General features: G+C 35.9%; 1 protein-coding gene across 3 annotated transcripts in view; it reads left to right on the top strand.

Moving 5' to 3' along the window:
• The first annotated feature begins 15 nt into the window (after window positions 1-15).
• TMEM161B (transmembrane protein 161B) overlaps window positions 16-13526 on the top strand; it is a 69526-nt gene continuing 56015 nt past the window's right edge. Inside the window, exon 1 of one of the 3 annotated variants that reach the window (XM_014857051.3) lies at window positions 16-172. In XM_014857051.3, coding sequence (XP_014712537.3) covers window positions 170-172 — 3 coding nt within the window. In that variant the 5' untranslated portion in view covers window positions 16-169. The remainder of the gene's footprint in view (window positions 173-13526) is intronic. The other 2 variants (XM_044779993.2, XM_070517827.1) reach the window with 2 other exon arrangements.

Genomic DNA, 13526 nt, shown 5'->3' on the forward strand with positions numbered 1-13526 from the left:
TCAGGAGAGGGGCGGGACTTCCTGTCCCGCGCGAGAAGAACTTCCGGCAGAGCCGGAAGACCCTCTCCCTCGCGGTGTCGAGAGGTTCCCGGCTGCAGGGTGGGGAGGGGACGTCCGGGAAGGTCCCGGCGACTCCAAGGCGTCTGGTTCACGACCTGTCTTTGGTGCCATGGTGAGTCCTTGTGTGAGGGCTGGAGTAACAACAGTGGGGAGGAAGGAGCCGGGAGGTCAGTCCTGTGAAGGGAGCCGGTCGGCTGCCCAGCTGGGGATGGAGCGGGCGGGAGCAATGAGATGAGCCGCGGGGCAGGACCCACCCACCACCTGCCCCAGAGAGCTGGAGCGCCTGGGCTCCTGAGGAAGCAGCATCCGTCCTGCCCAACCGCAAGATCTGTACAGGAGTACGGAGTAGGTAGCCACAATGTTCGTGGCCCATTCACTGTGTACGGCGCGCGGCGCCAGGTGGTCCCAGAGTTGACCTTGCCCGATTGATCATCTCCCTTCCCTCCTTCTCAGCTGCAAGGCAGTGGCCAAGAATTTCAGGCCTTAGGATGCCTTTAGCCTTTCCAGATGGACACAGCAGATCCCCTTCTTGTGGAGGATCAACACTTGTCACTTTAAGAAACGGCAAAGTCAGTTTGTCTTTCATACTCAACCCTTTTGGAATTGGAAAGAGTGTCAAATTAAAAAATCTGGATTTAGTAAGGGGAGACTTTATTCGAAAGGAGTATTGCAAGGGCGTGAAGAAAGGGGCTATTGCAGTAGGGAGAATGTAATAGGGAATTGTTAAGGAGGAGTTGTATCTTGTTTCAAACTGAAGGTGCGCCAAAGTTCAGGGACCTAGGGAAGAGGATCTTAACCAGAGCTGGGGTACAAACATTTTGTTCCAATTGATCTATGGGGACAAGCAAAGAATGAGAATTTCCAAGCTCTATGTCTGGCCTTGTCATAGGTAAATAAGGGGAGCATCCACGAGTCTTACCTAAGTCCTATGGGGACAGGCAGGTCCTTGGAATAAGCAGTTTCGAGAACACAGAAGGCTAGGGGTGGAGGGATTTCTTAACCTTTGCTGTTTTCTGAGATCACAGGGGTCCTGTAAAGTTCAACATTGTCAGTTACTTGTCTAAAAGATTTCAAATCCTTATCTGAAGGGGATTCTGTCTTGGAATTTAGCCGCAGTTTGCCATGCTTTTTCAGGACCAAGTGTTGACATCGTTCAGCTATTGTGTATGATGACTGACTTTTGAATGACTTTTAGAAACTTCACTGAATGTGAAACAAAAGAACTTACAAATAATGTGGTTCCTGGTGTTCTCTGCCAGCTAACCTATGACTCTTTTGGGCACTGTGTGTGCGTGTTTTTAAACCTCAGTGAATAATACAGTTTGTATTCATTAAGAGTTTTTTTTTTTTCTTCCCCATCTGTATCAATGAAATTAGACAAAGATAGGGAACAGTAGAACAAGAAGAAACCAAAGTTAATAATTAGCCTAACCACCCCGGAACCCCTAATTTTACAGAAGGAAGAATCTGAGGTCTAGAAATAGGCAGTGATTTACTAAGGTAACAATAGTTTGGCATAATCTGAACTAAAACTCAGATTGCTACTTCTTAGACTTAAGTTCAGTCTTTGACATCTTGGTCTGAAAAATTGAAGATAGAGTGTAATTAAAATCCTTAAGTTTATAATAGTCACAGAGAAGTTGAATGTGAACTTATTCCCAGTATTCTGTAATACTAAAAGTAGAACTCTCCCCCTGCCAGCTCAAAAAAGGTAGTTTTGTTTTAAGCCAAGGTAAACAAACTCATGCTGTTTCTCAAAATGTCACTTAAGAGAATGTCACCTAGAGAATGCCACCAGGAGCTAGGTAGTTGACGCTCTCCATTCTGGTATTGCCTATATTTCTGAGTTAATTAACTCTGCTTTAAATTTCCCAGCTGTGAAATTGATAATGTCTGTATGTGCAAGTGTGGTCAATGCTTGGAATCCTTCAAAAGAAAGAATTTAGCCATTAAACAAAATGAACAAGGGTTAAATTTATTTAGGATTCAGCTTGGTTGAATTGAGAACTTTTGCAGTGCTTACGCCTAATGATATAATGAAAAGAGTGCAATACTTGAACTCAGAAGACCCAGATTCTGCCATTATTAGGTGTATGAATTTGGCAGAATCACTCAACTTAGATAAGAGTTTCAGTTTCTTCCTAGATAAGAGAGGTGAGACTTGGTGGGGATTAAAACACCTTCTAACTCTTTTATTTATGATTCTATGACTTCATTTAGGACTTTTTTCAGGATAACTATGTTTCTGATTAAATAAAATTTAGTCTGATTTCTACTCTTTTTTTCTTTGCCATTTTGATTTCTTTTATCATTCTCCTTTTCACTTTTTATACATTATGTAGGTAGTACTTGGAATTTTTGTCCATATGTTTGTCCAGGTATTTCGCTACTATCTTAAATACTATGTCAGAATGGAAAGCAGAACCTTGGGACACCTTGATTTTATTTTTGTTTTAATCAATATAAATTCATTCTCTTCTCTTATTGTCCGATACATTATGTAGATCAAAACTCAATACATGCCTGTGCATGTAATAAATTCCTCCTGTTGTGAGCAATGACAATAGGATTATGATCCAGACTAAAAGTATTGAGTATTCACTCCTTTTTTTTCCTTTCATGTTCTTGTGAAAATGGACAGTCCATAGAAAATTTACTGAAGGAATAAAACTATTTGTTCTGTTGTACTTTTCTTTTTTGAAAATTACAGATCAACTCTTCAATCAAATAGCTATTGCCACCATTTAGGCTGATGTGTGGGAGAAAAGTAGATTGGAGCTAGCTCCTGGAATTGTAGATATTTCATGGTTTGTTTTATCTATGTACTGTCCTGTGGTAACTTTTACTGCTGGTATCGAGCTATTGTCTGTTGGGAAAAAAGGTTGTAAACCTCTGCCTTAGTCAATCAGAATTAATGAGAAAGTTTTCTTTTTTGGCAGGTAGAGAGAGGTGTTAGGAAGAGGATGTTGTAAATGTTATGAGAGAAATATGTGTTATGCCCTCAAAGAGTACAGAGGAAAGAAATTAATTCTAACTGGGGGGAGGAGGCCATGTAGTAGGTGATTTCAACTGAGTTTTTTTTTTTTTTTTTTAAGATTTTATTTTTTCCTTTTTCTCCCCAAAGCCCCCCAGTACATAGTTGTATCTTCTTCGTTGTGGGTCCTTCTAGTTGTGACATGTGGGACGCTGCCTCAGCGTGGTTTGATGAGCAGTGCCATGTCCGTGCCCAGGATTCGAACCAACGAAACACTGGGCCGCCTGCAGCGGAGCGTGCGAACCTAACCACTCGGCCACAGGGCCAGCCCCCGATTTCAACTGAGTTTTGAAAAGTGAGTTAGGACACTAGTTTTCAAACTTGAGTTTGCATAGGATTTGCTTGTGATGCTTGCTAAAAATGCTTATCTGGGCCCCATTATTGGGGGATGGAGTTTCAGAATCTTATTTTTAATGAGTTTTACAGTTCAGTCTGAAACTGGTGGTCCTTAAACCATGCTTTGAGACAACTCTAATGCAGACATTAGAGACTTTGATAGGGATATTGGAGATTTGTTGGTTACTTTAATTTGTGGGTTACTTTAATTGATTTTTGAATGTTGAACTAGCCTCCTATGCCTGGAATAAATCCCACTTGGTTGTGGTGTATAATTCTTTTTATGCATTGTTGGATTTGATTTGCTAATATTTTGTTTAGGATTTTTGCATCTGTGTTCATGAGAGATATTGGTCTGTAGTTTTCTTTTCTTGTAATGTCTTTGCCTGGTTTTGTAACAAGGTAATGCTGGCCTCATAGAATGAGTTAGGAAGTATTCCTTCTGTTTCTATCTTCTGAAAGAGATTGTAGAGAATTGGTATAATTTCTTCCTTAAATTTTTGGTAGAATTCACCAGTGAACCCATCTGGGCCTGGTGCTTTCTGTTTTGGAAGGTTATTAATTGTTGATTCAATTTCTTTAATAAATATAGGCCTATTCAGATTGTCTGTTTCTTGTGTCAGTTTTGGCAAATTCTGTCTTTCAAGGAATTGGTCCGTTTCATCTAGGTTATGAAATTTGTGGGCATAACATGGTATTCCTTTATTAGCTTTTTAATGTCCATGGGATCTCTAGTGATGTCCTCCCTTTCATTTCTGATATTACTAATTTGTGTCCTCTCTTTTTTTCTTACTTAACCTGGTTAGAGGCTTATTAATTTTATTCAATCTTTTCAAAGAACCAGTTTTTGATTTCATTGATTTTCTCTATTGGTTTCCTGTTTTCAAGTTCATTTATTTATGTTCTAATTCTTATTATTTCTTTTCTTCTGCTTACTTGGGATTTAATTCACTCTTTTTCTGTTTTCCTAAGGTGTAACCTTAGGTGCTTGATTTTAGATCTTCTTTTGTAATACGGTCATATGTTGCTTAACTACAGGGATACTTTCTGAGAAATGCATCATTAGGCCATTTTGTCATTGTGTGAACATCATAGACTGTACTTCCACAAACCTAGATGGTATAGCCTACTACACACCTAGGCTATATGATACTAATGTTATGGGACCATATATGCAGTTTGTCATTGACTGAAACATCATTATGCAGCACATGACTATATATATATATATATATATATATATATGTGTGTGCATTAAATGCTATAAATTTCCCTCTAAGCACTGCTTTTGCTGCATCCTATAAATTTTGATAAGTTGTGTTTTCATTTTCATTTGGTTCAAAATATTTTTAATATCTCTTGAGATTTTCTCTGACCCATGTGTTATTCAGAAATGAGTTTAATCTCCACATATGTTGGGATTTTCGAGTTATCTTTCTGTTATTGATTTCTAGTTTAATTCCATTGTGATCTGAGGGCAGACATTGTATTATTTCTATTCTTTTAAATTTGTTAAGGTGTTTTTATGGCCCAGAATGTGGTCTATCTTGGTGAATGGACATGTGTAGCTTGAAGAATGGAATCTGGTCAGATTTCTTAGTTAACCACATGGTGGCAGAGATGTGAGCTTCTTCTCAGTTCTGTGACTTTTCCTTTGGCTTCTCTCCTTCATTACTTCTTTCCTAAAGAGGCTTAGTTCAAATAATAGTAGAGACTTGTTCTCTTGCTTAGCATTTGGTTGATTTGAGGTTGATTTTTAAGAGTTGTTTATACTTTGGGCTTTGGCTCACTTTTCAAAATAATTTAGTTCTTTTGTTTGCTCTGGAATAAAAGCTTAGAGCAAATTCATTTGATTTTAGAAAATCAGAAGATATTCTAAAGTGTTCATTTATGAGAGAACTTATTATTTTCTTACTGTTGTGCCATGTTACTAAGTCAAGAATGAACACAGCTTACCCCAAAGGAACTTTGAGGAAACAAACTTGTCTGTAAATTGCCCTCCTACTCCTTCTGTATACCCTTGAATTGCAGTAAAATATAGTCTTTAAAGTTCTGGTGAAATGAACCTTCTCTCAGTTTTGGTTGAAATGATTGTACCTTTTGCTTTACCAAACATTTAAAAGTCATGCTCTTATCTCAAAAGCATTTGTCACTCATTCATTCGTTTTTATTAAGCACCATCTGTAGATCAGATACTGTTCTTGACAACAAGGATATAACTTTTTATAAAACAGAGACAATCTTTCCTTTATGGAGCTTATGTTTTATTGGGAGAGTCTAATCATAATCAAATGAGACATAATATATATTAGTCATGGTAAATGCAACAAAGAAAAATAAAGTTGAGTAAGGGATAGAAAATGATTGGGGTGGTTATTTTAGATACGGCATTCAGGGAAAGCCTCAATGAGGAGGTGATATTAGAATTCATATATATATTCAGCCTATATGTCTGGCGCCGATAAGTACATATTTATGAACTACACCCTAAAAAATTATTGTAGTGTTAGGCACAAAGCTCATGTTGTTTTTATCTATATAAGTCTTTCAATAAAGTTATATAATTTTTCCAAACAGTGAACAAGAAGATAATACAAATTTTTCTTTTTTTTAAAAAACCCTAGAGTAGTAGGTGATACTATATTTGCAGACGACATGATCTTATACATAGAAAACCCCAAAGAATCCACAGAAAAACTATTAGAAATAATCAACAACTACAGCAAAGTAGCAGGGTATAAAATTAACGTGCATAAATCAGTAGCATTTCTATACACTAACAATAAACTAACAGAAAAAGAACTCAAGAACTCTATGCCATTCACAATCGAAACGAAAAGAATAAAATACCTTGGGATAAACTTAACCAAGGAAGTGAAGGATCTATACAATGAAAACTACAAGACTTTCTTGAAAGAAATTGACGATGACATAAAGAGATGGAAAGACATTCCTTGCACATGGATTGGAAGAATAAACATAGTTAAAATGTCCATACTACCTAAAGCAATATACAGATTCAATGCTATCCCAATCAGAATCCCAAGAACATTCTTCACAGAAATTGAACAAACAATCCTAAAATTCATATGGGGCAACAAAAGACCGCGAATTGCTAAAGCAATCCTGAGCAAGAAAAACAAAGCCGGCGGAATCACAATCCCCGATTTCAAAACATACTACAAAGCTACAGTGATCAAAACAGCATGGTACTGGTACAAAAACAGGTCCACAGATCAATGGAACAGAATTGAAAGCCCAGAGATAAAACCACACATCTATGGACAGCTAATCTTCGACAAAGGAGCAGAGGGCCTACAATGGAGAAAAGAAAGTCTCTTCAACAAATGGTGCTGGGAAAACTGGTCAGCCACATGCAAAAGATTGAAAATCGACCATTCTTTTTCACCACACACCAAAATAAACTCAAAATGGATCAAAGACCTAAAGATTAGGCCTGAGACAATAAGTCTTTTGGAAGAGAATATAGGCAGTACACTCTTTGACATCAGTTTCAAAAGAATCTTTTCGGACACTGTAACTCCTCAGTTGAGGGAAACAATAGAAAGAATAAACAAATGGGACTTCATCAGACTAAAGAGCTTCTTCAAGGCAAGGGAAAACAGAATTGAAACAAAAAAACAGCTCACTAATTGGGAAAAAATATTTACAAGCCACTTATCCGACAAAGGGTTAATCTCCATAATATACAAAGAACTCACACTGCTTAACAACAAAAAAAGAAACAACCCAATCAAAAAATGGGCAGAGGACATGAACAGACATTTCTCAAAAGAAGATATGAATATGGCCAATAGACACATGAAAAGATGTTCATCATCGCTAATCATCAGGGAAATGCAAATCAAAACTACACTAAGATATCACCTTACCCCCGTTAGATTGGCAAAAACATCCAAAACCAAGAACGACAAATGTTGGAGAGGTTGTGGAGAAAGAGGAACCCTCATACACTGTTGGTGGGAATGCAAACTGGTACAGCCACTATGGAAAACAGTATGGAGATTTCTCAAAAAGTTAAAAATAGAAATACCCTATGACCCACCATCCCATTACTGGGTATCTATCCTAAGAACCTGATATCAGATATCTCAAGAGTCCGTTGCACCCCTATGTTCATCGCAGCATTATTTACAATAGCCAAGACGTGGAACCAGCCTACATGCCCAGAAACTGATGATTGGATAAAGAAGATGTGGTATATATACACAATGGAATACTACTCAGCCATAAAAAAAGACGAAATTGGCCCATTCACAACAACGTGGATGGACCTCGAGGGCATTATGTTAAGCGAAATAAGTCAGTCAGAGAAAGACGAACTCTATATGACTCCACTCATAGGTGGAAATTAGTATATTGAGAAGGAGATCTGATCGGTGGTTACCAGGGAAAAGGGGGGGTGGGGGGAGGGTACAGAGGGGGAAGTGGTGTACCCACAATATGACTAACAAAAATGTACAACTGAAATCTCAAAAGGTTGTAATCTATCATAACATTAATAAAAAAAAAAAAAAAACCCTAGAGTAGTAGGTGATACTATATTTTATTTAATAGATTGTTTTTGTGCCACATACTTTTAGTCTTTTTAGTTATTGCAGTTCTTGAGAGACTACAACTCATTCACTCAAAATATCCTAATTTTACATCCATATCTTTTACTTATATAAAACAGACTTAGTAATTCTGTTGTTAAAGTAGGTTGAATATCTTTTGTGTTTTGGCCATAAATGAAAGATTTAGAAGAAGCTGAAAGAATTTCAGCTTTTGATACTTTGGTGTTGAGACTCAGGATCTTAATGTCTGATTATAATGTTTTGTTTATTTTTTAAAAATCTTTAGATATGAAAACCAATATGCTCATACACAGATATCCTTACAGATAACTTTGGGAAAGGTACAATAAATATGTAACTTTGAAAGTCTGCTTGAACTAGAAGTAGATGGCCTCTGTAGTTTAACTCAAGGTTCTATGATTCTGAATATGTGAATTTGTGAATATTGTGAATGTACATTTAGTTGAATGGTTGAATATACACTGAGAAGACAAAGGAGAGAATATTTAGTTTGTATGGTGTTCAGGAAGAGTTTCAGAAAGGATTGGCTGAACTAGGTCTTTAAGGGTAAGTGGAAGTATATCAGATGGATAAGAATTTGAATTTCACTTTTCCTCAGTAACAATAATGGCTACATTTACTTAGCAGTTATTTATCTACTCATATTAAGTCATTTAAATCTTTTTGGAGTAGTTAAATCTTGGGGTTTTTTTTAACCTCCTAACTTTTTTTACTTACTTTTTCTGTAACATCTGTTTTACAAATTAGAAATGGAGGCATAGTGAGATTAAAGAAACTTGTCCAAAATCATACAAGTAGTGGTTTGTGGAATTTGACTTCAACCCAGGCTTTTTGGCCACTGTACTATGGTCAGTCTTATTATTTATCTTTGGTCAGTTTCAACTTATGAAAGGATTGAATTTCAAAAAGATTTTCCTATGGAAATAATATAATTGGTGATTGTATTTCTAGGAAGTCCTTCCCGACCCAGGGACTGTAATACTAATGATATATACTAATATCAGTATATATATACAGTATACAGTAGATATATACTAATATAATACAGTATACAGTAGATATATACTAATATAAGTATACTATAATACTAATATTATAGCTCATATAATGTTAGATTAATTATTACTGTTAGGCGTAGCACTAATGACAGGCCTTTCTAACTCAGGTGCCATACACATCTGACATTGTTGGCAGTAAGTCACAATAAAGATTCCTTCATATTCCTTCCATTTCAACAGCATCCAGTTAAGGCAGACCTTCACCCTAAAACATTAATTTCTCTTAGGCCTGGGGATGGACTTTTGGTAACACCAATAAGGTGAGGAGCAGTTAGAGAACTGGGGATGAGGAGCTGTGGTCAATTGGAATTTCTTATCAGTGTAAGCATTTAGTGTGTCATACTTGTTCCAAGCTGTCTCACAGTTAGCCCGTTTCTTTTCCTGAGGCCTCTAAGGATTGACTTGTTCCTTTTCCTTTTGCTTGGACTACCTATTGTTTGCAACTACAACTTTGTTTTCTCCCTGAGTTGCAAAGAAGAGTATAGTCGTGTGGAGTACCTTCCCTTCCCTTCCATACATTCAGCATACACTGTATAGATTTTTACTGCCAGGAGATTTTTAAAAATTTTTATTGAGATCATAATAGTTTATAACATTGTGAAATTTCAGTTGTGCATTGTTATTTGTCCATCACCATATAAATGCACCCCTTTACCCCTTATACCCACCCCCCAACCTCCTTCCTCTCTGGTAACCATTAGTCTGATCTCTTTGTCCATGTATTTGTTTATCTTCCACATATGAGTGAAATCATGTGGTGTTTGTCTTTCTCTGTCTGGCTTATCTCGCTTAACATAATACCCTCAAGTTCCATCCATGTTGTTGTGAATGGGACAATTTTGTCTTTTTTATGGCTGAGTAGAATTCCATTGTATATATACCACATCTTTATCCATTCATCAGTCAGTGGGTACTTGGGTTGCTTCCACATCTTGGCTATTGTGAATAATGCTGCAGTGAACATAGGGGTGCATAAGTCTCTTTGAATTGTTGATTTCAAGTTCTTTGGATAAATACCCAGTAGTGGAATAGCTGGGTCATATGGTATTTCAATTTTTAACTTTTTGAGAAATCTCCATACTATTTCCCATAGTGGCTGCATCAGTTTGCATTCCACCAGCAGTATGTGAGAGTTCCCTTTTCTCTACATCCTCTCCAACATTTGTTATTTTTTGTCTTGGTGATTATAGCCATTCTAACAGGTGTAAGGTGATATCTCAGTATAGTTTTGATTTGCATTTCCCTGATGATTAGTGATGTTCAATTGCTAGGAGATTTTTAAAAGTCATCTTCCCATGTTACTTCCAGCTGACTGTTAACTATTTATTTATCATAAAGATCCCTTAGGGAAGATGTAGGTGCTCTAGATGATGATGAGTCCTTGCAATAAATTCTTGGAAGTAGAGAGGTCTGGACTGTGAAGACAAGATGAGATGGAAATACTAAGGGGCATTGGAGAGAGAAAAGGAGATGTTTGTCCACCAGTGGGAATTACTTATGAAGAAGGAACTTCAACAAGCTGTTCTGCTCCATGTTATAAATACATGGTTATAGATTGCCATTGCTTAATGTCACGAATAAGGCACTATAAGGCTATGGCTGTTTTCTTTTTTAAATAAGCTTAATACTTTTGTTTTTGTGATAAGTAATAGAAGGCTTTTGAAATATTAATCTGAACTGCTTATTTTTTTTTATAGTTATCTATGTCTGCCCTTTACACAGTGCTCAGCTGATTTTTGTTATCTTTTACCTGTTGCCTGCCATTGTTTGCCCAAATGCAATGATCCACGTGAAAAACGCAATGCCATAGTTTTCTGCGTGTTTTCCTGAAAGAAAAAGTCATATGAGAAGATTCTACTGCACCAAAACTTCATTAACTTGAATCTTAAGTATTTCTATCATTTCAGAAGACTTTGGCCGTTTTTATGATGAGTATAAGTGATCAATTAGAAAATGGTTCCAATTCTTGGTTGTTTATGGGCATATGTGTTTGAGTATAAGTGTTCCATGACTAGAATCATTTGTTCTGGATACAGTCTTGCTTAAAAGAGAAGCCATGATATTTTTCCTCAAAAGTTTTGCTTTTTTTAATAGTTAAACTTATTAGAAGGATTTTACTTCTGTTTAAATTTATGTTTACTGCCTTGCCCCTACCTTTCCTTATTAGGTTAATTGACGTTAGGACAGTGGAGCCTCAGTGTATCATTTATTGTTTGACTAGGTCAGATGTTTAATGTTGAATATACCATTCTTTTCCTAATTCAATCAGTAAGACAAAAAAAGGAAGTAGAGAAGAATCTGGATAACTGGAATTAGAATTGATTGCCAACAAAATATGTTTTCTAATCAGGAGGGACAGATAAGAAAAAAGCTTTGGTAACATTCATTTTAATGTAAGTCAACTTTGAGACGTTAGTTTGTTAAGGCTAAAACTATTTTCTAATTTGATTTCAACTAACATTTATTGAGTGCTTATTCTTCATTTTGATAGAGAGTTTCTCAGTCATTCATACCAGAAGTATTTAAGGTCATCATAGTTCTTTCTCTTAATAATCACTAAAAATATTTTCAGATCTTAAGCAAATGAATCATTTAATAAGAGAGAATTGGCTAGGTATCTGAGATAAATTTAAAAAAAAAAATTGTAGCACTGTTGGCATTCACAAATCTCTTGAGAGAAATTCTCACAAACCCCTAATTGAGGTGAGAATGCTGGGCAGTGGGCTAGGTGTGTTCCTTTATGCTAACTTGGAGCAATGATCTCCTTTCAGCTCTCCTGTAAATGTTGGCTCATTTAATCCTTATGAGGAAGGGATAATTATTTGTTCTCATTAGCAATAACTACACATCACAGGCTTTGATGGTGGTTTAGAAATGGTAAATATGTGAATGCCAACAATCTAGTGTGTATATAATTAAAATATTGAAGTCATCAACAATGAGATCTTCTAAGATTTTGGAGATCATTTGCCAACTCTTGTCATTTTGCAGGTAAGGAATGAGCCCCAGAGAAGGCTTGTCTAATTGCTGTGTAGCTAGTTAGTGACAGAACTGCTGTGATCCTAGTGTGCTTAATTATTGAATACATGAAAGTATTCGCAATGAATGCATCTTTCTAATAGTTAACATTAGGAGTGCACAGTAAATTCTATTGGCTTTTGTATATGCCTTTAAATTTAGAGTTAAGCTGGAATTTTTATTTTAAATTTATTTAATGAAGCTTTATCAGTGCAATACCCAAGTTGTAATTTTTAGTTTGTTTAAAAGAAAGTATTTGTAACACATACGTATTACATTAAATAGAGAGGATTATCTTGTAAAAATAAATATACCTCTTTCTCTGAGATATGTAGAAAGCACAATGTATTGTCTTTTGATGTTAAAGTGAATAATTTTCTTCTTTATGCTGAAGTTCAGTGTTTGACACATAGTAGGAACCTGAATGTAGTGAAGAACAGTGGGTAAATTTATGCTTTATCCTTTTATTTCATCTAAAAGGTAAATATTCAACTTGTATTGAAAGGCTGCCATGCTAGACACTTTCCTGGGACTGGGGTTGGGGCTGAAAAAATGAGGTGAATACAATATTGGTGGTATTCGTCTAAATTGGTGGTCACAATTGAGCATGATAAAGGCTGTTTTGGAGTTATGCATATATTTTTTAGCAAGGAACATTTTATAGAGGAAGTGAATGTTGAGGAATGAGTAAGGAATTAGTCTGAACAAGATGATTTGTAAAGGTTAAATGTAAATGTATTAGTTTTGACTAATAGCTTCTTTGAGTATAGGTCTGTAAGGATATTTCCTATAATGTCAGAAAATATAGTAGAGTGGCAGAATTTAGGGATGCCTTGTTCCATGGAGCCTCTTGTTTGTTATGCATGGCTTGACTAGAGAAAAAGTGACTTGTTAACATGTTTAAAAATATTTCATTCTTCATCATTTTAAGGACTGTATGGTGTTACTTTATATGAGGTATATATGAGATATTGCATAATTTATTCAGCCTACTGTAACTGGAAAATTATCTTTTAAAATAAACAACTATTAATTTCAACACTAATAAAATGGTTTATGATTATGTTTAATTAGACTGCCCTCTATTCCTGTGAAAAAGTATCCTTGCCCTCTCTTTGTTGTTGGTCTTCCACTTTGCCTTATCAATTTATATTGAGGAAAATGTCTTCTCAAGTTTATTTTTAAATTTAATCAAATTCTTAGAAATAGCTTTATATCATCATTGTCAGCAGAAAGTCTAGAGCTGCTGTTTTTGAATATAGTTATATCACATTCGTGCATTCTACTGTGTTTTAGGTCTAATTAAGATATGTAGGAGGTACCTGGGAATTTCATTGAGGGTTTATGATTTTTGACCTTAAAGTACTTTCTTGTATTTTGTGTGGCAAAACATTGATGCTGGCAACCAAACAATTAAATTTG

Source organism: Equus asinus, chromosome 9 (genome assembly GCF_041296235.1).
Source record: "Equus asinus isolate D_3611 breed Donkey chromosome 9, EquAss-T2T_v2, whole genome shotgun sequence".
NCBI classification, from domain to species: Eukaryota; Metazoa; Chordata; class Mammalia; order Perissodactyla; family Equidae; genus Equus; species Equus asinus.